At 39.2% G+C, this 26,072-nt stretch overlaps 1 protein-coding gene across 3 annotated transcripts in view; it reads left to right on the forward strand.

Annotated features, from left to right (window-relative positions):
* The first annotated feature begins 564 nt into the window (after nucleotides 1–564).
* ciita.S (class II, major histocompatibility complex, transactivator S homeolog) overlaps nucleotides 565–26,072 on the forward strand; it is a 53,558-nt gene continuing 28,050 nt past the window's right edge. Inside the window, exons 1-5 of one of the 3 annotated variants that reach the window (XM_041578475.1) lie at nucleotides 565–889; nucleotides 1,223–1,492; nucleotides 20,179–20,286; nucleotides 23,735–23,833; nucleotides 25,682–25,735. In XM_041578475.1, coding sequence (XP_041434409.1) covers nucleotides 619–889; nucleotides 1,223–1,492; nucleotides 20,179–20,286; nucleotides 23,735–23,833; nucleotides 25,682–25,735 — 802 coding nt within the window. In that variant the 5' untranslated portion in view covers nucleotides 565–618. Of the gene's footprint in view, nucleotides 890–1,222; nucleotides 1,493–6,736; nucleotides 6,972–7,003; nucleotides 7,275–20,178; nucleotides 20,287–23,734; nucleotides 23,834–25,681; nucleotides 25,736–26,072 lie in introns of those variants that run through there. The other 2 variants (XM_018239078.2, XM_041578474.1) reach the window with 2 other exon arrangements.

Below are 26,072 nucleotides of genomic sequence, written 5' to 3' on the forward strand. Positions count from 1 at the left end.
TTTGATAAATGTGCCTCACAGTATGGGGCCCATTCACTAAGTTCGAGTGAAGGAATAGAGGGAAAAATAGTTCGATTTTCGAATGTTTTTTTTGGCTACTTCGAACATCGAATTGGCTACTTCGACCTTCGACTACTAAAAAACTGTCTCTTTAAGAAAAAACTTCGACCTCCTAGTTCGCCACATAAAAGCTACCGAAATCAATGTTAGCCTATGGGGAAGGTCCCCATAGGCTTTCCAAGTTTTTTCTGATCGAAGGATAATCCTTTGATCTGCCCCTATGTGTCCCTAGCAATTTGCAGCTTCTGAAATTTCGACAGGATGCAAGGTAGTGCTTAGCCAGAAATCCATGGGAACTACATATGTGCAACGTTAATCAATTTAACGTGAACACATTTTGGGAAGCATATAGTTCTCTAAGTGGTTTCGAATCATATAATCAGAAGTTTAATAATTAAAATGCGTTGGTTTCTGCAAAGAAAATGAGGAAACTAGTTTTTCTAGTACAAAAAAAGCTGTACTTCTCATTACTCCTCATTACTCCTCCTCAAGAGACAACAAGCTGGTGCTGGTTAAAATGACACCTTGAATTCACAGTCTTTCCCTTTATATGCAGCCATGAATTTCTTTAAGGAGATCCTGCCTTTTGCAACACGAATTGTCTCCAACTCCACTTCTGATGACATAAGAACATTTCTCAATCAGCTTGTTGAAACCCAGATCATATCCTTGGAATATTATGTTAGTCTGATAAGTGAAAATGATGCAGATGATCTTGCCCGGAAAATTGCTTTGATCGCTGTAGAAAAACCTGAAATTCACAATACATTCCAATCACTTCTCTGTGGACATGGGAGAGAAGAGTTTCCACCAGAGCCTCCTGCAATTAGTAAGTGTACCTAATAGCTTGGACATGCCTGTTGTTATTAGTGATATTCAATGTGAGTAAAAATGAAGCAATATATATTTTGTGTACATTTTTTTTTTACAATACAATAATATAAGAAACAAATAGGTCCAAAATAGAAGTAAAATATTTGGGAAGTTTGGCTTCATATTTCTTCTTGTTGCATACTTTATTGCAGTTCAGAGATACCCATATAAAGACAATATTGTCTGAAGGTATAGCTCACTCAACATGGACACGAGTTGTTTATGCAATATTGCTTGACTTGTTTGATTGTATAGACAAATATGGTCTTCTGCCTATTTCTCTTTGCAGGTATTGGTTCATGGCAGGGGGACCTACCATTACCCCAAAAGACGGTCTCCTCATTCTCCAATGACATAACTGAATTTCCTAATAATTCTGTAGAAACACAGCCCACGCCACTGGAGTATTTTCTTAATACACTCAGTGAAAACAATACGGATGATCTTGCATTGGATATTTCTTTAGAATTTGCAGAAAAACCTGAACTCCTCCAAACATCTTTGCCATTTATGGGTGAACTAGAAGAAGAATATATTTTCACTGCTGTACCTTCCGTTAGTAAGTACAACACCCAGGTGAAACAGATCTTGTGTTATCAGTCATATTTTAAATGTTTACAAAGCATGATTGCAGTGGTCTAAATTAATGCCAATAGATACTAATACAAATTGGGCCACGTCATTACATAATCATACTATTTGCAGCCTTTTGCATTGAAATGTTTCAGACTTCTCTATCAGGGGTGATTCTTGTGTTAAAGCTGCCTCAGGCAGCGTTCGCGATGCCGCACCCCCTTGCCATCCTCACTTACCTAAACATAGCTGTGGGGGTCCAGGGGGGGTGCATCACTAGCGCAGAGAGAGAGCAAATGCTCTTTCTGCACTAGAAAAGCAGAATTTCTGTAATTACCGGAAATTCAATATTCAATATTTTAGCGACATTTTCAGGGCTATTGAAGTATGTGGGGGGGAGCAGGGAGGGTGGACTATCTAGCTTAGTAGGTAGGTGTTTTTCTTAATTGGGGGGGTTGAGTTCTCCTTTAAAGTTACTAGGAGTGGCTTGTTGCAGCCTATTGTAACTTGTGGGTTCTCACCTTGCTCCATGGCAAAAATGCCCCTGTTCTCTATCCTGTTTGCTCTTTACTATACAAGCAATTCATATCCAGCATGATGAAAGGTCTACAACAGTCTAAAGGCCCCCATACATGGGCCGATAAAAACTGCTTATTGGCCTGTGTGTGTGGCCATCTAAAGGGCGCCCCCGATCGATATCTAGCAGAAAGTCAGCCAGATGGCGATTGAGCAGTGTAAAAAATCCCGTCGGTTTGCGGCCACATCTTTTCGTTGATGCGGTCCCGCGATCTGAATGCCCGTATGGCTTCCATTCTGATCCAACCTCAATGTGGGCACATCGGGGAGAGATCCAATCGTTTGCCGATGCCACCTTAAACAATGCTTTACCATGCTTCTTCAGTGGACATCTTTTTATCTTGACTCAGGTCTGCTAAAGTTGTTTCAGTTCACCAATTATTTGAGTAAGAAAAGAAATCTTGGTGGATATCTTTGACAAGAAATAACAGAAACCTTTGTTTAACTCTGTTATAGTAAACATTTAGTAAACTTTGTAGCAATATAATAAACATAAGAAGCACTGAATCCAGGATTTACTTCAGCCTTTGGACTTATTCAAAGACTTTTTGCTGGATTCAAATTCATCCGAATCTCAAGTGTTTAGCCAAATCCAAACCTTTAAAATTTCAACAATTGAACTGGACACCAACATTCAGCTGAATTATAACAATATGGAGTTGGTGTATCCATAGAAAGAAATCACAATTTACACAAATTGTGGCAAAATGTTACATCCCAAAAATTAATACAACAGCTCGTTTTGAGTAGTGCGCCATTGAATGAAATAAAGCTGTTTGGTCTGGTCTATGGCACTAATATTGTAGTTGCTTTTTTCATAGATCTTAATGGTTGCAGTGTTTCTTCTTCACTCAAGCTTATACAGTGTATATTTCTATAGCGTTACTGAAGAGTATACCAGGAAATTTCTACTGTGTACAAAAGATAGCGAAATTTGGCATTGTGAGTATATAGGGAAAATAAATATTGAACACGTCAACATTTTTCTCAGTAAATATATTTCTAATGGGGCTGTCTACACAATCAAAAAACTCAAAACAAATAAGTCCTTAAATTAAGTTATGTGTAATAGTGCAAGTGCAAAGAAACATGGAATGAGTATTGAACACGCTTACTTAGATTTATATTATATTATTATTTATTATACTAGTAGAAAAGTCTTTATTGGTAATTGCAACTTCAAGAGGCCTCCTGTATGGAGAAACTAGTCGCATGTATCACTCAGGTGTGTTTTTGGCCCATTTTTCCACACAAACTGTCTTCAAATTTTGAAGGTTACAGGGGCTTCTTATATGAACTCTGATCTTCAGTTCTTTCCATAGATTTTTAATTGGATTCAAGGCGGGTGATTGACTGGGCCATTCTAGCAGCTTTATTTTCTTTCTTTGAAACCAATTAAGAGTTTCCTTGGCTGTGTGTTTGGGATCATTGTCTTGCTGAAATGTCCACCCTTGTTTCATCTTCAGCGTCCTGGTAGATGGCAGCAGATTCTTATCATGAATGTCCTGGTACATTTCTCCATTTCTCCTTCCTTCAATTATATGAAGTCTGCCAGTACCATATGCTGAAAAACAGCCCCAAACCATGATGTTCCCACCTCCAAACTTCACTGTTGGTATGGTGTTTTTGGTGTAATGTGCAGTGAAATTTCACCTTCAAACATGACAAATAAAAAAAAACAAACAAATACAAAAAGTATTATAGAAGTGATACCTATATTGGCTAACAATAAAAATAAATACATTGCAAGCTTTCAGAGCACCAAGGCCCCTTCGTCAGGCAAAATATAAATGAAAGCTAGAAAGGCACAGCATATATTCTGTTAGATCAGTGAAAGGTATTCATGGGCAATAAGTGAACTATGTGGGATCTGTAACTATGTGGGACTACTGGCTTCAACAACGGTCCATGAAAATCCATAAACTGTAGAATTATATATATTTATATAGAACCTACACTCCAAATTGGGCCATTTTGTTGGTTATATACCTAAATGGTAACTCTAGTTTTGCATGATTCTGCATTTAGTATCACTTTTCCATCAAAATGAACCATGATGTATTTATGGTTTTTACATCCAGGTGCTTCCTAAGGGGCTTACCAACTGCTAGATTCTAGAAGTTTTACTAAGGACCAGGAAGACGCAGCAGACAGATGTGTGGTTAGATAAGGCATGGCCATGGTGGTAATAAAATCTGACCAGGACCTATTTTCAATGCACAGAGAACATGTAAATGTAATTTTTATTATTTTCGGCTTTTTTCAGCAGCTCTCTAGTTTCAGCAATCCAGTTGCTAGGGTCCAGATTACCCTAGCAACCATGCACTGATTTGAATAAAAGGCTGGAATATAAATAGAGGAGGGCCTGAATAGAAAGATGAATAATAAAAGCAATAACAATAACCGTGTAACCTTACAGAGCATTTGTTTTTTTTAAATGGTCAAAAAAAAATTTTTTTTATTTTTAAATGGTCAGTGACCCCCATTTAAAAGCTGGAAAGAGTCAGAAGAAGAAGGCAAATAATAAAAAAAAAATGATATAAAAAATTAAAAATGTCAATTGAAAAACTTAGAATGAGCCATTCTATAAAATACTAAATGTAGAACCACCCCTTAAAATATGCCTTAAATCAGTACTGGAAATGTTTAGCAGTAATACCATACCTCCCAACATTTTAGAAATAGAAAGAGGGATAAAAAGATTTGCAGCGCGTAATTTTTTTTGACCACGTCCATGTGTACTGTATATTGTGCGTTGATCCCTAAGCTCAGTAAGTGACAGCAGCACAGAGCATGTGCAGTGAATCAGCAGAAAAGAAGATGGGGAGCTACTGGGGCATCTTTGGAAACAAAGATCTTCCCTGCTAAAGGGCTGTGGTTGCCTTGGGCTGGTACAGAAGCCCAAAACATAATGTACAACATTTCTAGCTACTTCTTTAGTTTAACTTTCCTTATCCTGTAAAGTTACCAGTTACCTCCCCTGTTAACCAGTGGAACGAGGCACCTGAGCAAATTTCTCAACTTCATTGCTGCTACATATACGTCCATTGTACTTTAACTTGGTGCTGTATGCAAATTAGGCATCGCTAGCGTAACTTTGCTTTGCTTGACGAATTTATGCTAGCGCAACTTCGCTACCTTTCGCCTCCCTGAGCGCAACTTCTGATTTTAGTGAATTAGCAGCGCCCTGGCGAAGTGTGACGAAGCCAACTCGAAGGGAAGTAAATTTGCCCCTTTGTGTCAGCTTCTCCTTCCCATATGCTAGTGTCAATTTTTTGCAAAAAAATGGTAACTTTAGGAGATGAAATTCCGATTTTTAAATCGGAATTTCATCTCTGCTAGTGCAGAGAGCACAATTGCGATCTCCACACTAGTGATGCAGCACCTCTTACACCCGCTCCACAGCTGGAAATGGTATGTGCTGGGTGTGAGGGGGCATCATAAAGCTGCATCAGGGTGTCAAGGAGTCCCCAAACGCTCATACCTAACTCCACTCTCTGTTCCCTATATATTCTAAATTTGACCAGAAGCAATAACCTATAACAACCAATAAGATGTTTACATTGAAAAAAGTGACCAGTAAATTCTGCTTACTGATTGATTGCTATGGGTTACTGCTCCTGGCAAACTTAGTGTCATTTATTACGTAACTCCTATAGTCTCTTCCCTGTCTCTGCGCATGTGCCAGTCTCCACCCCCCATATAATGCCAGTCTTTTAACCCATGTGCCATTCCCCGACCTGGACTGACAATCTATCTATACGGGCAAATGCCCGGTGGGCCTCTCTATTTTTAGGTAAGTGGGCTGGGGAAGCAGGGACCAGAAGTGCAGCCGCGGAATGGGAGCCTGAAGCTTCTGGAAAAAGAGTAAGCCACAGATGAGAATGAAGAAGACAAGAAGGACGAAGGTTGTCTGACAATTTTTAAAGATACATTTTATGGTGGGAGAGCCTTGACTACCATTTTTTTTTAACTTTTATGGGGGTATCCTTGTCACCAGTTTTTTTTAAGGGGGGACTGGCCACCAATGTAATTTTTTAACATCTATGTAGGGTCCCTGACCACGTGTTTTTTTTTAACTTGGGGGCTGGCCACCAGTGTCACATGTTTATACATGGGCTGCTCTTTTCACCCAGTGTCAGTGTTGGGGGGATCACCATTGCCCAGCTCTCAAGCTTCCTCCGTCCCACACAAAACCCATCCAAAAGTAGAAAGATTATCTTGCCTTTAAAGGGGTTGTTCACCTTTGAGTTTACTGTTAGTATGATGTAGAGAATGATATTCGGAGACAATTTGCAATTGGTTTTAATTTTTTATTATTTCTGGTTTTTATTCAGCAGCTCTCCAGATTGCAATGTCAGCAATCTGGTTGCTAGGGCCCATATTAGCCTAGCAACCATTCACTGATGTGAACAAGAGACTGGAATATGAATAGGAGAGGGCCTTACTAGAAAGTTGAGAAATACAAATCAGCAATAACAATACATTTGTAGCCTTACAGAGCATTTGCTTTTTAGATGGGGGTCAGCGTCGCCCATTTGAAAGCTGGAAAGAGTCAGAAGCAAAAAGGCAAATAATCATAAAACTATAAAAAATAAATAATGAAAACCAATGGAAACGTTTCTTAGAATCGGCCATCCTGTAACATACTAAAGGTTTACTTAAAGGTGAATCACTCGTTTAATTGTCCGGAGTCTGTGTTGTACCCGCCGCTAATATCAGACCCTCAGTGTGCACCTGCCCCCCTGTTTATTGACACACGTGCTGGAGCAGTCCGCTTTGAGCATGCGCACTGCATCCTCCTCGCTCTATTGTTGCTCGTTGTCAGATTGGTTCCAATGAGCGCTGCAGCCGGACCGCCGAGCTCCCTTTCCGCTGCTTTCTGACAGGTGAGTCCGTGACTCTGGCGGATTAATATGTTCTTTATTGGCACTGGGAGAAATGTCTGTAAGAGAACTATGTGCAGGGCTGGAGAGGGATATTTCACTGTGTGGGGGTAATGGGACGGAACCCTCATAACTTTCCCGGGCAGCTTTATTGTGCAGCGATGAAGGGGAGATATTGTGACTAGCGCTAACCATCTCGGCAATATGGGGGTGTCTCGATGTTGCACGTGTCTGGGCCACAGTGGAGGGACAGTTGTGTTGGTGCTACTGAACCCTGTGTGCCAGTGATGAGTGTGTAGGAGACAGGTGGGTTACATGATGGAGCCCTAATAATCGTGTTCTGCCGTCCCCTAACTTCTTAGAAAGTGCGTGTATGGGAGTTATAGTTCATATAGTCAGGAGCTGTGTTTGTTGTCACAGGAGGGCACTGCCAGGGCTACACACACCCAATGGCCAAACAGGTTCATGTGTGACGTGCCTAGTCCTGGGGTGTAAGTTGTGCTGGTTGGGTGCTGGGCAGTGGCGTAACTACGTATAATGGCCCCACAGCAAAGTATTTTTCAGGCCCCCAAAATGTCTAGAGGTTGACTTATTTTACCAATATTTATTGAAACTGTATATGAATTAGGGTCTCATGGGGCCCCTATACCTCCTGGGCCCCCCTGCAGCCGCAGGGTCTGCTTCCTCTTTTATTACACTCCCAGCAACTTTACTAGCCCGCCCCCCTCCGTACGCCCGGAATCACCCGAAGCCAGTGGCGCGCGAGCGGCAGGGGGGCCCTGAGGGGGTGCGGGCCCTGGCCCAATCGTACCCCCTGCTCCCCCGTTAGTTACGCAACTGTACACCCCTGGTGCTGGCACATTGTCTCTGCCGTGCAGTGCGGGGAGCTTGCGGAGAAGCTGAGAGATGCTGGTCGGGGTCCAAGTGAAAGCGAAAGCTCTCGTGTGTGTGAGTGTGTGTGAGCGCGCGCTGGCAGCTGTTCAAGAGTCTTTCAAACAGGGACTTTTTCAGGGAGGGAGCGTTCAGCACTGCTGTAATTGCTTTCCCAGAAACGGCACAGCTTCCCAGCACAGGGACAGGGCAGCTTGCTGATGTGCCTAGGGATCGTGTCCCTATTACTGCCATCCTCATAACCATCAACCGACAGCATTCACACACACTCACTGCAAATAAATCTGTCTCTCAGACTCCTTGTTACTCACACGGCTTGACTCATGGGATGCTGTGTTTTCCTTTTATATATGCAGAAATAAGCTTCTGTGTAACTTACTTTTACTTTAGTTTTTTTACTTTTCCATTTAAAGGGGTGCTTCGCCTTTAAGTATAATGCAGAGAGCAGTATTCTGGGATAATTTGAAATTGGTCTTCCTTTTTTAAATTGTTTGTAGTTTTCCTAATTATGCCACTTTTTGTGAACATTGTTTTGAATTTCAGCAGCTATCTGGTTGCTAGGATCCAAATTACCTTAGCAACGTGGGAATGGTTTAAATAAGAGACTGGTACAGGTATGGGACCTGTTATCCAAAATGCTTGGTACCAGGGGTTTTCCTGGATAATGAATCTTTCTGTAATTTGGATCTTCATATATTAAGTCAACTAGAAAATCATGTAAACATTAAATGAACCCAATAGGCTGGCTTGGCTACCAATAAGGATTAATTACAGTAGAACCCCCATTTTATGTTTTCAGTGACCATAAAAATTGTGTAAAATTCAGGAAAATGAAAAATGAGGGAAATGTATTATGCAAAATATATAGGTGGGACCACAAAACAACAATATAAAATGAGGGAAGACTTAAAATCAGGGGATGTAAAAATTGGGGTTCTACTAAATTTGGATCAAGTACCAGTTACTGTTTTATTGTTATAAAGAAAGAGGAAATCATTTTTAAAAATTCGGATTACTTGATTATAATGGAATCTATGTGAGATGGCCTTTCCGTATTTCTGAGCTTTCTGGATAATAGGTTTCTGGATAACGGATCCCCTACCTGTATATGACTAGGAGATGAACTGAGTAAAGAATATGTTATAAAAAGTAACAATAACAATTGTACCCTTACAGAACATTTGTTTTTAGATATCAGGGTCAGTGACCCCTGTTTGAAAGCTGTTAAGAGTCAGAAGAAAGGAAAATAATTTAAAAAAGTTGTTAGAATTTTAGAACATACAAAAATTTTATACAAAGGTGAATTTGGATTATCTGATTACAATGGAGTCCATGGGAGATGGCCTTTCCATAATTCGGAGCATTCTGGTTAATGGGTTTCCGGATAAAGGATCCCCTCTACCTGTATAAGAATAGGAGAAGAACTGATTAAAGCATTATAAAAAGTAACAATAACAATTGTACCCTTACAGAACATTTGTTTTTAGATATCAGGGTCAGTGACCCCTGTTTGAAAGCTGTTAAGAATCAGAAAAAGAAGGAAAATAAATAAAAAAAACTATAAAAAAGAAAGAAAGGCCAATTGGAAAATTGTTAGAATTTTAAAACAAACTAAATTTTTATTTAAAAGTGAACCACCTCTTTTAACCTTTTTAACCACTTAACTCCTGGACTCTACAGTACCCTCAGTAAAGGACCATAGCACCACCTCCATGGATTTTATATTTCTGTTTGGATCTTTGATCTATGCCAATGTTTACCTGGCGACAGCCAGCACAGAAGATGGTTATGTGATGCATAGTTGTTGATGTTATTTAACGTTTTATGTCATGAATTTGGCTGTTCCCATCAGTGAGAAGAACCCCAGGTGGCTTTGGGTGGGTGACTCTCCACCTGAAACACACCAACAGAGTCCCAAGCCTTCAAGCTTCTTTGATTTCCATGGAAAACATAATTCCATGGATGACAGCCCAAAAATGCTCCCTTCTCTTCCTGGGCTGGTCTTTTTATACCTAGATATGCCACTGCCCATAATACAACATGATGCAGTTATCCAGTATAATCATGCTCACTGCCAGTTTTGCATGACACTTTTGCCCTAGATTTGTCAATAAAAATAACTTTTGCACTTGGTTCATAAATCTCACACACGTTGCCATTGCCTTAATGTGGGAAGCGGTAGAAACCAAATGGAAACAATTTGCAGACATCTAGGGTTGTATTTACAAGCAGCCATTTTGTGATAACTGTATATGAAAAAGAAATGAAGGGGGCAGGGCGCTGTGACAGGTACAAGGAGTTGCTTCAAGTAGAGTACTGCACAGAACCAATTTATAAGACCTGGACCGACCCAAACCTGCAACCTGAACCTCAACCCCCCATATTTACCCACTTTGATCCGCTACCCGACCCTGATCTGCAACCCGCTGACTACCAATAAACAGGAAGTGATGTTGCTGCAAACCGGAAGTGACATCATCAAAAGTGTGCGAAGCAGAAAAAAGTTTTGTAAAATACAGACAATTTAACATAATATAAGAACTTTAGGTGAGACCCGTAACCCCACCCACAACCCGCAGACCCGCGACTATATCCGCACCAGTAAATCCTACCATCATCCCGCAGCTTTTTTTGCCGGTAACCCGCAGGTACCCGACCCGCTGCAGGACTCTAGCTTCAACTATATTATTCTTTTATTAGCGGTTTATGGTCGCTTAATACTGTGGTTAGTATATGGCAATAACTATATTTTCTAATAAGTTTCATTAATGAACTTATTACAACAAAAAGTATAAATCAAAACAAATTAATTCTATTGTTTCTAATGTGGTTTATTTTATTTGTGATTTTTTCAACGAATATATTAATAAAATTCATAGTTTGTATACAATGTTTGCTTGAGTGTATGGAATGAATTATAGAACAATAGGTACCCCCTACCCTACATAGACCCCCCTCCCTCCTTCCCTCAGCCTAGCAGCTACCCCGGGCAAATGCTCCAAACTCTTTACTTACCCCTCGGTGCAGATTCTGTCCAGCAGAGTTCACAGCAGCCATCTTCCTGCTCTTTGGTAATCTTCGGAATGAGAACGTTGCTTCTGCAATTTCCGTGGCTTTGGGCGCATGCAGAGTTGTTGCGAAACAGAAAATTGCTCCAACTGCACATGTGCCAATATGGCACTTACTTCCTGAAGATTACCGAAAAGAAGAAAATGGATGCCGTGAACTCCGCTGGACAGAATCTGCACCAAGGGGTAAGTCAAGAGTTAGGGGCATTTGCCTGAGGTAGCAGCTAGGCTGGGGGGAGGAGGGAGGGGGTCTATGTAGAGTAGGGGGGTAGGGTTTTTTTTTTTACTTTAGGGTTGAATTCTACTTTAAATGGCTAAAATGCTGAAATCTTATTAGAAAGCTGTTTTTCTTTCTACCTAACAAGCAACCAGATTTTCTTGCATGGCAAGATAAAATGCTAAACAAAACACAACTTGTTAGTTATGCGGAAAGGAATTTCATAGCATAATACATAGTGCCCTCATCATTATATCATTGTTTTGTTTTTTCTTGATTTCAGAGATGGTGGGTTTTTTAGTTTTTGGTGTATTTATTTTTAACATCTTTAAATGCAAAAAAGGGATTAAAAAAGTATTACCTCATTGGCCCCTTATATCATATTGTATAAGGTAAAGTTGAGCTGCTTACCCAGGTCTAGTAACCCATAGATGTTTTTTACTAACCAATAGATGTGTATGCTAATGGTTGCTATGAGTTACTCGACCAGTGGCAAACTTTGCAACTGTTATTACTTTATTCCTAAAGACACTGTATAGTGCTCCTCATTACTCCGCACCTGTTGCATTAACAAAAGCTCCTCTCCTGGACCATTGTATAATGGAAATCTTTAGAAAGTGTTTTTGGTATCTCCTAATAAATATATGTATCCTGTTCAGACAATGTGGGAGTGGAGCTACTTTTTAGTGAAACAGCCGGACCGTGTTTTTTAGCTCTCTGTTACTGCATGATAAGAGACAAATTAAATATAACGACTTATAATCAGACTGAACATCTGCTCCAAATGCCTCCCTGGAGGTGGTGAAAACAAACAGTTCAACTGATCAGACTTTATTCCTAAACATTAAAAAAATCTCAAGGGACCCTAACATGAAGCTGTGGTTTATGCTGCTTTTTATAAAGACACTTCCTTCAAAAGAGAGAAGTAGCTACTAGTTTTGTAGCTGCAAATACCTGTTTCTTTGCAACAACATCTTAAAGGAATTGTTCAGTATAAAAATATAACTGGGTAAATAGATAGGCTGTGCAAATTAAAAAATGTTTTGGTTGTTTTGGGTAGCCAAGAATGAGTAGAGTATAACAGTGCTTTATTAGCAGAGTCATGCAGGCATTACACAACAGTAAGCTTTCACTTTCACTTTTAAGCTACCAGGAAGAATGCACAGTATAAGTCTGAGCACAATGACATCTACAGGCCATTTGTATAAACACCACATATTCACCCTATAGTAGGAAAGCATTTGGGCAAATGTAATAAACAACAACAATGCATCTTAAAGCAGTAATATATGTTATTCACATCACATAGTCCTGGGTCCATGCAGGTAGTTTTCTGATTCTCTCAGTACGCCTTATAGGTTAACTTTCTTCAGGCCTATTGCAGTTGACATCAGGAGTAGGAAAATGTCCTTCATCAAATGGAGCTTCTCCAAAGTCATATCTAACAGGAGCAAGACGACTTGCATCTCATATGCGTCCATCAGACAGTTCATATGTGTATGGTTCTCGCTGGTGTCTCACTTCAAGTGGTGTAGTAAATTTAGATTGTCCTTGTTTCAGTATTCCTGGTTTCTTAATTCTGACTAAAGATTCAGGCTGAAAGTGTACTTCTCTTGCACCACGTTTTCTGTCAGTATAAGCCTTGTATTTGGCTTGTTGACATTTCACAATGTCAGCAGTAGATGATTTTGTAGGCACCGTATTTTGTGGAAGTTTGATGTCTGCAACATATAACTTAGTGCGCATCTGTCTGCCATGTAATAATTCAGCAGGAGATGATTGGGTTGTTGCATGGCACATTGCTCTGTAGTTATGTAGGAACTCTGTTGTAAATACTTTCCAAGATTTCCCAGTTAGATTTGCTGTCTGTAGTGCTTCTTTCAGCTCGATTTCTCCCATTTGCTTGTGGGTAATACACTGAAGATTTGCTATGCACAATATTCCTCTCTCTCAGAAAGGATTCAAACTCATATGAGACAAACTGTGGTATGTTGTCTGATATTAACTCCTTTGGATTACCTTCTCTGCTGAAGACTATAGACAGAAATGTTATTACCGATTTCAGGCCATTTACTGTAATAGTCTATCAAGGTTATAGCAAATCTATAGGAGCATCTGTAAAAGGACCGACAATATCAATAGCAAGTTTTTCCCATGCTGATCAGGGGATGGTACTGGTTTTACATCTGGTCTCAACTTAACTTTGTTAACACTGGCTGTGTGGCAGGCACTGGTGCTGTAGTAATGAGACCAACAACTAATTGTAGGTTTAATGCAGCAAAGAGATCCCTTCCAAGTATAGCAGTACCCTTATTCACAATGTAAAAGTGACATTTTGCAGTATTTGATGCAAATTGTACAGTCACTGGCAAGCAACTAAGCATAGGGATTGGATCCTTTAAGTAACTTTAAGAAAATATCCTTTGGTAGTATAGAAACACCTGAACCTGTATCAAGCATCAGGCTAATGGAGTGTCCCTTGTCAGCAGAAGCAGTACTGACACTGACAGTTCATATAAACTTGTCTGGAATAAATGTACCAGCTTTATCCACACTGTAACATTTGCAGTAGTGACTTCATGAACGTCTTTATTAGAACTACGGCAGATCTTAGCAAAATGTCCTACTTTTGTGCATTTGCGACACCGTATAGCTTTTGCAGGACATGTAACATGATTTGCAGTGTGTTGTGTTGAACCACAGCGAAAGCAGTATTTTCTATTTGTATTTGCTGCACAGTTTTGCAGTGTAGGTGAATCCATTTCCATAGCCCTGTATTTTGCCTGTGACTGTGCATTATTAGGCCACAGTGCTGAATTCACAATCTGTACATTCCCAGCAGTTCCCTGACTGAGAGTTTTAGCCTCTGCCACTGCTGTTTCAATTTGGCTAGCATCTGTAATAGCCTTTGCAAGGGTTAAATCCTGCTCTAGGAGCAGTCTCTCTCTAATGGGAGGTGAGTTTGTTTTTTCCACTATTTGGTCTCTTAGATTTCCAAACTCACAGATGACAACCAGCTCTCTCAAAGCTGCTACAAATTATTCTGTGGATTCGCCATTACGTTGTCCACGTTGGCGGAATTTATATCTTTCATTTACTCTTGGCACAAAAAAGTTCTTTATAGCAGTAAGAGCAGTTTCATAAGTAATGGTAATGTATAGACTATACGCTGTCCCTCTGCTCCCAGGCAGTGAATAAGAAAAGCATGCTTTCTAGCAGCAGAAATCGCCCCTTGGTCAGCAGCAATAATGTAATTTTCAAACATACGGATCCAAGCAGTAAAAGGTATGGTAAGCTCACCAGGGTTTGGAAGAAAAGGTACAGGCTGCTGCAGAGGTAGAAAAGCCATCCTGTCGCCAATTGTTATGTTTTTGGTAGCCGAGGATGAGTAGAGTATAACAGTGCTTTATTAGCAGAGTCATGCAGGCATTACACAACAGTAAGCTTTCACTTTTAAGCTACCAAGTATGCACAGTATAAGTCTGAGCCCATTGACATCTACAGGCCATTTGTATAAACACCACAGTTTCTAATATAGTTAGCCAAAAATGTAATGTATAAAGGCTGGAGTGACTGGATTCTAATATAATAGCCAGTGAAGCAGAGCTCACGGGAGCCATCTTCAGGCGCTTTGTTAATCTTCGAGTCTTCATCCGGTGCTTCGGTAATTTTCTTCACTTACAGCACAGTTGTAGCGAGCCGGGAAAATGCTCCCACTGCGCATGCGCCGATACGGAACTTCCTTACTGAGATTACTGAAGCAGCTACAGTTGCCTTTGTAAGCCCTTGAGTTCTATAATAGAGGCAATATCCTGTGCATGATATGCGGGGGCAGGCCCGGACTGGCAATCTGTGAGTTCTGGCAAATGCAAGAGGGGCTACTATAAGGTGCCATAGAAAGTCAGTATTTAGTGGGCTGTTTGGGCCTCTGTGTGGGCGGATTGGGCCTCTGTGTACCTGAAATGCCAGGGCCTATTTTAATTCTCAGTCCGGACCTGTGCGGGGGTTGTTCCTTTCGGTGCTTTCAAACTCCAAAAACACACAGGTAGGGTACTTGACTTAAAATTAAGCTAATGTGTTTGGCGACTTAATGTGAATAGGCATTTAGTGGGTAATGTAATAAAAATGCTAAGTTCGCTTTTCCTGCATCAATGGGGTCTCGGATTAGGGCACATCTATAATGCAGACAGCACTCTCTGCACTAGAAGAGACAAATTTCTAGTTTAAATACCGTCATAAAATTGGCATTTTGCTGCCCCATATAACCTGTGTCTTGATGCTGCCTGAGGTGAGTTCCTAAGCTTACCCCAATGGCACAGCACCCCTGTTTAAAAGAGTATAATGCATTGACACGTTCTTGTTTTTCATGCAATATGCCCCCTTTAATCAACCAGACCATTGCTATATACCAGTCTTGAATTTACATGTCTATTATAATGCTGGCCTTGTATAGAAATCATGTTTTTCATACAGGGAAGTTACTACTTAATCCAAACCACAGTATACAGCTGTCATGCAGGTCAGAGCCTGTGCACATGTCTTCCGGCACTAATTCATAATCCTTTCCAGTTAAATGGGTTTGTTCACCTTCAAACACTTTTCAGTTCAGTTGGTTTTAGATACATCACCAGAAATGAAGACTTTTTTCAATTACTTTCGGTTTTCTATTTTTGACTGTTTTTCTAATATTGAAGTGTAACGTTTCATTTTTCACCTTCACGTTTTTCACCTTCTAAGATTCGGGGGAGATTAGTCGCCCAGTGATAAATCTCCTCTTCTTCAGGCGACTAATCTCCCCAAAATGAAATTTGAATTCTTGCCGGAGGGATGGAATACATAGTGCTTAGTTTTCCGAAGTCGCCCAAAGTTGCCTTTACAAGGAAACTTCAGGTGACTTTGGAAATCCAAAGCGATTCGTATGCCATTCGAATTGCGGCAGGAAGGCTGTTCGGGCAGATTAGTCACCCGAAGAAGAGGAGATTTGTCTCTGGGCGATTTATGTCTCATGTCTGTCACCAGCTACATTTAGTTCATAAATTTATCTTTGTCCCTGCTGAGCAGAATCCCTGTCATTAAAAGCAGCTGTTAGAACTTATACAATAGTTGCTAATATTCCACAGATACTGCTGAGAAATATATTAACTAATTATATCAACTAAATGTAGCAAATTGTAATAGTTCAGAATCTGCTCCTGGATCACTGAGCTGCCAGACTGAAACCCCAGAGACACGACCATTAAACTGGGAAAAGGGCAAAAAAAGAAAAAAAAAAAGATGGAAAGCAATTGAAAAAAGTCTTTGTTTGTGGTGAATAATCTGAAAACAACTCAGCTGAAAAAAGTGTTTAGAAGGTGAACAACCCCCTTTAATATAAAACTGCTAAAAGCATTGGCCTGCGATTTTGCACCTGATCAATTGTGAGGCAGATTTATTAACAAAGGTATATTCACCCCAATGGAAGAATCTATAGCAACCAATCAGTAAATACCTTTGAACTGTATGTTGTATAAATATACGATTGGTTTTGAGGCAGATTTATGAACAAAGGCATATTCACCCCAATGGAAGAACCTATAGCAACCAATCAGTAAATACCTTTGAACTGTATGTTGTATAAATATACGATTGGTTTTGAGGCAGATTTATTAACAAAGGCATATTCACCCCAATGGAAGAACCTATAGCAACCAATCAGTAAATACCTTTGAACTGTATGTTGTATAAATATACGATTGGTTTTGAGGCAGATTTATGAACAAAGGCATATTCACCCCAATGGAAGAACCTATAGCAACCAATCAGTAAATACCTTTGAACTGTATGTTGTATAAATATACGATTGGTTTTGAGGCAGATTTATTAAAAAAGGCATATTCACCCCAATGGAAGAACCTATAGCAACCAATCAGTAAATACCTTTGAACTGTATGTTGTATAAATATACGATTGGTTTTGAGGCAGATTTATTAACAAAGGCATATTCACCCCAATGGAAGAACCTATAGCAACCAATCAGTATATACCTTTGAACTGTATGTTGTATAAATATACGATTGGTTTTGAGGCAGATTTATTAACAAAGGCATATTCACCCCAATGGAAGAACCTATAGCAACCAATCAGTAAATACCTTTGAACTGTATGTTGTATAAATATACGATTGGTTTTGAGGCAGATTTATTAACAAAGGCATATTCACCCCAATGGAACCAATCAGTAAATACCTTTGAACTGTCTGTTGTATAAATATATGATTGGTTACTATGGTTTATTGCATAGGTACAAATCTGCCCAGTGTTTGTGTTTAAATTTCAGTAGGAATCTGGCAGTTTAATGTTTATTCTCCATGAAGAACAAAAAGGCAGACAAGAAAAAAATTTAAAAGTGGGAAACTATGAAAAGTTAAAAAAAAAAAAAGCAAAACAAATAATATATAGTAGTATAGTGTTTTATGTGCCTTTAACATTGGTGGGGAAGAAATGTCCAGATCAAATGGACACGCTACACCCTTGTTCATATGAGAAGCTGTCCATAGAATATTTTAACCTGCTGTATCTGGCACCAGGCACAGGCTCTGATGATACTTTGCAGTTAGAGACGTACTTGTTGTTGTAGAAACAGTTTCTATCAATAAATGAATTAAACATTGTCAATATCTCAAAGTTGAATTAAGGGCTCTTACTGACGAGCGCAGGAATAGACGCATTACATTTTTTCCAATGGGGCTGTACTCACACAGGTGCGTGTAGGCGCCAAACTCAGGAAAAATGCAGCATGTTGCGTCTCAACCTGCGTTCGGCACCTACACGCGCCTGTGTGAGTACAGCCCCATTGGAAAAAATGTAATGCGTCTATTCCTGCGCTCCCCTGCGGCTGAACGCAGAAAAACGGAAAGCAGGGGAGCACAGGTAAAAACGCTCGTCAGTAAGAGCCCTTAAAGGAGAAGGAAAGCTACAGAGGCATTTTATTGCCAATAGATTAGCTGCAATAGTGCAAGCTAGAATGCTATATTTATTCTGTAGAATGTTTTACCATACCTGAGTAAAAAGCTCTACAAGCTCTCTGTTTGTTTAGGATAGCAGCTGCAGTATTAATGTGGTGTGACATCACTTCCTGCCTGAGTCTCTCCCTGCTCTGGGCTCAGATTACAGTAGAGAAGGGAGGGGGGGGGGAGAGGAGCAAACTGAGCATGCTCTTGCCCAGGGCAATGAGGTTTAAGCTGAAGGCAGGAAGTCTGATACAGAAGCCCATGAGTACACAATAGAAGGAAAGAAACGCAGTGTTTCTTTTGACAGGGGACTCAGAGCAGCACTACTTTGGGGGTTTACTGGTATATTTACATGGACCTTTCTGATAAGGCTTTCTTAGTTTTTACCTTTCCTTCTCCTTTAATGTAATCAGTCTATATTGAGAGGCTGCTTCCATTATTCCAAAAACACATTTTGACCGGTGATCTCCTTTAAGAATAAATAATAATTCTTGGGGGCAACTAACCTGTTATACAGTGGTTTTGGAACCACTTCAAGGAATATTCCTATTTCCCAATCTGTTTGTAGTCTTGTTTAAGAAACTTTCATTTTGCTCAGAAGAGGAATCGTGAACAGGAAGTATAGTAGAGCAGAAATATCTAATTGTGCTGTTTACTTTAGTTCATGCTTGCAGGCTTGTCAAAACCATAGCTAAACATAGGCGCCATTTGCATAGTATTTTCACTGAATGACTTGCATCACAGGCTAGTAGTTTCCATCTGACTTTTTTTTTTTTAACCTGACATGGAGATAAGGGGCTGAGGAGCAATAGTGTATTCGAGCAGGTAAAGAATTAGAGCATATTGGAGTAGATGGTCTAGGGAGCTGAGATCTGTAACACAATCGATCTTTGCCTTTTGCAGACTGCTTTGTCCTCATAATTCAGAATGATTTGAGATATGATAGGCAGGTTACAAAAGGGGTGTCATTTTAACAAAATAATCATATGGGTAACTGGCTGACATCTTGATGGGGAATGATCTCTAAACAAATTACCCAAGGGCCAAACATAAAGCAACAACTGTTATCCAAAATGCTCGAGGTTTTCCAGATTTGGGATCTTTCCGTAATTTGGATCTTCATACCTTAAGTCTACTAGAAAATCATGTAAACATTAAACAAACCCAATAGGCTGGTTTTGCTTCCAATAAGGATTAATTGTATCTTAGTTTGGATCAAGTACAAGCTACTGTTTTATTATTGCAGAGAAAAAGGAAATCTGTTTCAAAAATTTTGATTATTTGGATATAATGGAGTCTATGGGAGATTTCCATAATTTGGAGCTTTCTGGATAACTGATCCCAGATACAGTTTTCAGACCTGCCCATTTTCTGAACTGACCATTACACTATAGATGTATTCAAAATCATAAGAGACAGTTTCATACAATAATTGATTCCGACTGATGTACATTGTTGTTATGTGTATAGTTAAGACTACTAAGAGGTATAGGTGTGTCTCAGTCCCCTACACTTTCCAAAACGAAACATGGCTTCATGCGACTGTCAGATTCATTGGGATTTGTAGTTTTTATGTATTCTTATAGTATGCCTTATAGTCTTGCACTCCTCCTGTGTTTAATTGTTTCTGACTTACAATCAAATTCCAGCAGCAAGGGTCAATAAATCTATCATCTAAATAGCAGACCAAATGCCAGCTGAAAACGCTGCTGGACAAGTGCCCATGAAGCAGTTATCAATCTGAACTATGAACTATTCACTGCAAGTCACCATTTTTATCATTAATAAAACATTACTTCATTAGTTCAGAAGTCTGTATTCTGTAATGCTGATGAGTCACAGTATAAGAAAAGCAAGACACAGGGCTGAATACGATTCAGCATAATCTAATTGCAGTTCATTTGCAATATTATGCAATGCACCCATAACATATTATAACATTATATAATGCCTATATTTGTTTTATTACACAGTAGCAGAGTGCCATTCAAAAGGAACCCTGTATTTATTAGTTGAATCCATCTCCATCTCTTTTTTGATTTGCAGGGGAAAATATGTCTACGATGGATCTGAGCACTATAGACATGAGTGCGCTGAACTGGAGTTTAGAGTCGGAATTGGACTTAGAAACACTGTTAACTTTGGATTTATCAGGTGAGTTGCCTTCGAACATTTATTACACCTACGTACAGTATTGTCACTTTGGTGTTACTGCTTTACAAAGAGATGAATCCATGCTTTTATAACCGAGTTCTCGCTATGAATGCACTACATCCATAATGTTTGGATTAGACTGAAAAGCAAATTCTCTTTAAAAGTATGAAACCAAACCAAACAAACTCTATTATCGAAGTGCCAGAGAACACAGACTCTAAGATTCTTTTATGCCAGGCAATAGATTTGACCATTCCTTGCACTTAAAAGGTTAAATTAGCGGTAACATGCAAATAATTACTTTGACTTAACATAGTAACATAGCAAGTTAGGTTTAAAAAAGACAAACCTCCATCAAGTTCAACCTTTTAACTTTTTTAACCTGCCTAACTGCTAGTTGATCCAGAGGAAGGCAAAAAACCCCATCTGAAGTCTCTCCAATTTGCCTCAGAGCGGGGAAAAATTCCTTCCTGACTCCAAAATGGCAATCGGATTAGTCCCTGGCTCAACATGTACTATGAGCTATCTTCCATAACCCTGTATTCCTTCACTTACTAAAAAGCCTTCCAACCCCTTCTTAAAGGAACAGTTCAGTGTGAAAATAAAAACTGTGCAAAATAAAAAATGTTTCTAATATTGTTAGTTAGCCAAAAATTTAATATATAAAGGCTGGAGTGAACAGATGTCTAATGAAACAGCCAGAATCCAACTTCCTGCTTTTCAGCTCTCTAACTCTGAGTTAGTCAGCGACTTGAAGGGGGGCCACATGGTACATTTCTGTTCCGTGAGTTTGCAATTGATCCTCAGCATTCAGCTCAGATTCAAAATCAACAGATATGAACCATCTAATGTATCAGCCAGTACAACTGATTCAGGGAGAGAATTCCACATCTTTACAGCTCTCACTGTAAAAAAACCCCTTCTGAATATTTAGGCGGAACCTCTTTTCTTCTAATAGGAATGGGTGACCTTGTGTCAGCTGGAAAGACCTACTGGTAAATAAAGCATTAGAGAGATTATTATATGATCTCCTTATATATTTATACATACAGATGCAGCCACTTTAGTTTGTCTGTTTGACACAGAATAACTAAACACAGATATCCCATTTATCTCATTTAACACAGAAAACTGTGTCACAACATCCCTTCTAATTAAAGCATTCACCATTGTGAACAATGGTGCTTTGGTATGCTAATGAAAAGGTTAAATGCATTAAATGAGTTAAGATGACTTTAGATAGCACAGGTTCTTCAATTAACCCTGAGTCATGACGCATTTAACTCACAAATGCAAGTGGCTTCATCTGTAGTCATCATATCACCCCTTAAGCTCCTCTTCTCCAGCGTAAACATCTCCAATTTGGCCAGTCTTTCCTCATAGCTAAGATTTTCAATACCTTTTACCAGCTTAGTTGCCCTTCTCTGGACCCTCTCTAATACAATAATGTCCTGTTTGTGCACTGGAGACAAAAACTGTACGGCTTATTCTAAATGGGGCCTTACCAGTACTCTATAAAGTGTAAGAATGACCCCCTCCTCCCTTGAATCTATGCCCTTTTAATACAGCTCAAGACCTTATTTGCCCTTGATGCTGCCGACTGGCATTGCTTGCTACAGCCAAGTTTATCATCTACAAGGACTCCAAGTTCCTTTTCCATAATGGATTTGCCTAGTGCAGTCCCATTAAGGGTACAAGTGGCTTGGATATTTTTATATCGCAGGTGCATGACTTTACATTTATCGATATTGAATCTCATTTGCAACTTAGCTGCCCAGATTGCCAGTTTGTCAAGATCATGTTGCAAGGATGCCACATCCTGAATGGAATTAATTGGGTTGGATAGTTTTTTGTCATCTGCAAACACTGATACATTACTTACAATACCCTCCCCTAAGTCATTAAAGAACAAGTTAAATAAAAGTGGACCCAATACCAAGCCCGGTGGGACCAAGCAGAGAATGTACCATTAACAACCACCCTCTGTACACTATCCTGTAGCCAGTTTCCTATCCATGTGCAAACGACTTCATTAAGCCCAACAGACCTTAGTTTAGTCGTTTGTGGGGCACGGTATCAAATGCTTTGGCAAAATCCAAATAGATCACATCTACTGCCCCCCCACTGTCCATCATCTTACTTATCTCATCATAAAAAGCAATCAAATTTGTCTGACAAGACCTATCCTTCATAAAGCCATGCTGATTGTTGCTCATAATGCCATTCACTAGGACAAAATTTTGAATGTGATCCCTTAGCAAGCCTTCAAATAATTTGCCAAATTTATAATTTATATAATTGCCAGGCTTAGAACGGAATCCCTTTTTAAATATTGGAATGACATCAGCTTTTCTCCAATCCATAGGTACCATAACAGATGAAAGCGAATCTGAGAAAATCAGAAATAGGAGCTGGTCTAAAACTGAACTAAGCTCTCTTAGAACCCAGGGGTGTATACCACCAGGCCCTGAAACCTGGTTTACATTAATTTTTATTAAAGCTTTATGAATCATATCCTGAGTCAGCCACTGACTGAGTTGAGCCATCAGTGCGGCTATGAAGTGAGTCTAGGAACTCAGACTCCTCTATTGTATACACTGAAGAAAAGAACTGATTTAACACATTTGCCTTTTCTGTATCTATTACAACCATACTGGTACCATTATTTAAGGGAGCAACATTCTCAACCCGCATCTTTTTACTATTAATATACTTAAAAAACTTTTTGGGGTTAGTCTTAGCCTCTGCCGCAATGCACTTCATTTCCGTTCTTTGCCTTCCAGATTGCTGATTTACAACATTTATTATAGTGTTTATATTCATTAAATGCAGCTTCTGTCCCAACAGACTTTTTAAATGCTTTTCTCTTCTTTCCTATTAACTTCTTTACTTCTATATTAAGCCACATAGGGTAATTCTTATTGCTTTAACATACTGGTTATATCTATTATGTACACATAAACTCATTTATTTTAGGCAGGTGTACCTGTTCTTTCTGCAGTATGTTTGTTATGAGATTTTCTGTCTTTAACTTTTGTCTGAGCAAAGCCCTATCCACTGTGTTGTGTTCACTGGGACATTTACTTGCACTAATACGCATGTTGCTATGTGGGTGTATATTGTCCCTTTAATCTACTCTGGACTAGGGTTGTGGGGGGCATGCATCCCTGCATTGTTAGAGATAGTGACAATTTTCTGTGGATCATAGGAACCTGCCAGTATCACTTTAATGAAATCTGACTTATGATACTGCAGAAATGGCTTTCTAGCTGCTAGCAAGCCAAAAGAAAACGATAAGGCCACATTAAACTACTTACTTTCACTTTCTGAAAAGCAGCTGCAATGCACTCATTAAGATAAGGAAGCCTCTTAATTTATAAAGGAATGTATGTCTGCCATTTCCTATATGGTCAACTTGCTTAATAATGATTTCATTTGTTTTGTTTAGATATTGAACAACATTTGAATGATGACCCTTTGGATTTTGAACTTGAAGATAATAACTGCAACAATATTATTGATTATGATGAAGAATACGACAAGATTGGTGAGATTCTCCATTATTGCCATCTGAAGCTTAAGTTTACTTTTAGAACTGAATTTGAGGGAATTTTCGAAGTAAAACAAATCGAAATTCAAAGTAATTTTTTTGATATTTCGACCATCAAATAGGATAGTATGACTTCGAATTTACTTAGACTTCGATTTGAAGTAAAAATAGTTTGACTATTCGACCATTCGATAATCGATGTACTGTCTCTTTAAAAAAACTTAGACTTCAATACTTCGCCAACTTAAACCTGCCGAAGTGCTATGTTAGCCTATGGGGACCTGCCTGAGCATATTTCTAAGTAACGTAAATACGATCGTTTGATGTATACGACCATTCTATTCGATGGTCGAATTTCGAAGTATTTTCCACTTGAAATCCGACCCTTGATAAATCTGCCCCTTAGTGTTATAGGATGTCCTATTCTTAGCAGCTTTTCTGCTGGTTTTCGTTCTTTATTATTTATAGTTTTGAAATATTTGCCTTCCTCTTCTGCCTCTTTGCAGCTTGCAATATAAATTGCTATGTGGTTGTTGGGGAATTTTATAAGGATGCACCGAATCCACTATTTTGGATTCGCCCAAACCCCCGAATCCTTTGTGAAAGATTCAGCCGAATACCGAACCGAATCCAAAACCTAATTTGCATATTCAAATTAGGGGTGGGAAGGGTTATAAAAATATTACTTCCTTGATTTATGACAAAAAAGTCAGCGATTTCCCTCCCCATCCCTAATTTGTGTATGTAAATTAGGATTCGGATTCGGTTCGGCTAGCCAGAAGGATTCGGCCAAATCCTGCTGAAAAACGCAGAACCCTGGCTGAATTCCGAACCGAATCCTGGATTCGGTGCATCCCTAGAATTTTACCACTGGCTGAAATACACAGACACTGTCCTGTGCAGCCGTCAACTGTTGTTCTGTGAGGCAAGAAATGAATTGTTACAGTTGCTTTTCATCACTTGTCTTTCTATTAAGGCCTCTCCTGTACATCGTTTAGCTTGTCATTCAAACCACTGCCTGAGACCCTAACGACCACATAGTTTAAAAGATTTCAAACAGGAGAGCTGGTGAGCAAAACGCTAATTAATTTAAAATCACAGAAAATTAAAAATAAAGACTAGTTTAAATTGTCTTAAAATATCACTACATCATACTAAAAGTTAAATACCCATTTGAATGGCTGCCATTCCTGAGCAGGAAGTAAAACAATAAAGTTGACCTGCTAGTTATCAGGGGGTTTGCATGGAAATCTTAAAGTAAAAGATATTCAAAATATATGTAACTTCATTTTAAAGAAAAGGGACTGAGATGTTCTTAATTGCAGCTAAAGCTTGAGTGAGGATGTTGCATAGAATTCTAGTCTGACCTCTTTATTGCTTGTGGCTTATTAAAAAAAACTACTTCAAAAAGAATCTTGTCGGCTAGCAGTGGTATAAACATAAAATATCTCTGAATTCCTATTGACTGTTTCTGTTTGGACATAGGTGAGTTATAGCAAAGTCATTGTTATCCCTCCATCCTGACAAGTCTTTTTCTAATGTTTTAGAAAGAACATTAGAATGAATGTAAATTACAAAAGTGCTTAGAATAGCACCCTCATCAATTTTACATTTACTTATTTTAAAGGTTTACTTATTTAATTACAGCTAAAGCTTGAGGGAGGATGCTGCATAGAATTCTAGTCTGACCTCTTTATTGCTTGTGGCTCATTGAAAATCCTGCTTGAACAAAGAATCTTGTTGGCTAGCAGTGGTATAAAATATCTCTGTTTCTGTTTGGACATAGGTGAGTTATAGCAAAGTCATTGTTCCTCCATCCTGACAATTTTTTTTTTAATGTTTTAGAAAGAATATGCAATTATATTTGTGATGAAGATCATTTGATGGAAAGTTTTTTGGGTAAGTGTCCACAAAACACACCTGATTTAGCCTTGGCCTCTCTGCACTCCATCTTTAGTATTCGGACGAGAGTGTGCAATAAAACCTGAGCTTGGAGGTCTGTACAAACCTTGCAGAAGGTGGCTTGTAAGGGACAGGAGATACAGTTTGTTACAAAACATATATTTTAGGTAACTACACAGCTCTCCTTTCCATTTTTGTTCATAAGCATGCCATATAGCCATATGTACATGCACAGTGTACCCACATTAATGTAAACCAGGGTTCCCTAACCTTTTGACCCCGTGAGCAATATTCAGAAGTAAAAGGAGTTGGGGAGCAACACAAGCATGAAAAA

The sequence above is a fragment of the Xenopus laevis genome, chromosome 9_10S (genome assembly GCF_017654675.1).
Source record: "Xenopus laevis strain J_2021 chromosome 9_10S, Xenopus_laevis_v10.1, whole genome shotgun sequence".
In the NCBI taxonomy this organism is placed as follows: Eukaryota; Metazoa; Chordata; class Amphibia; order Anura; family Pipidae; genus Xenopus; species Xenopus laevis.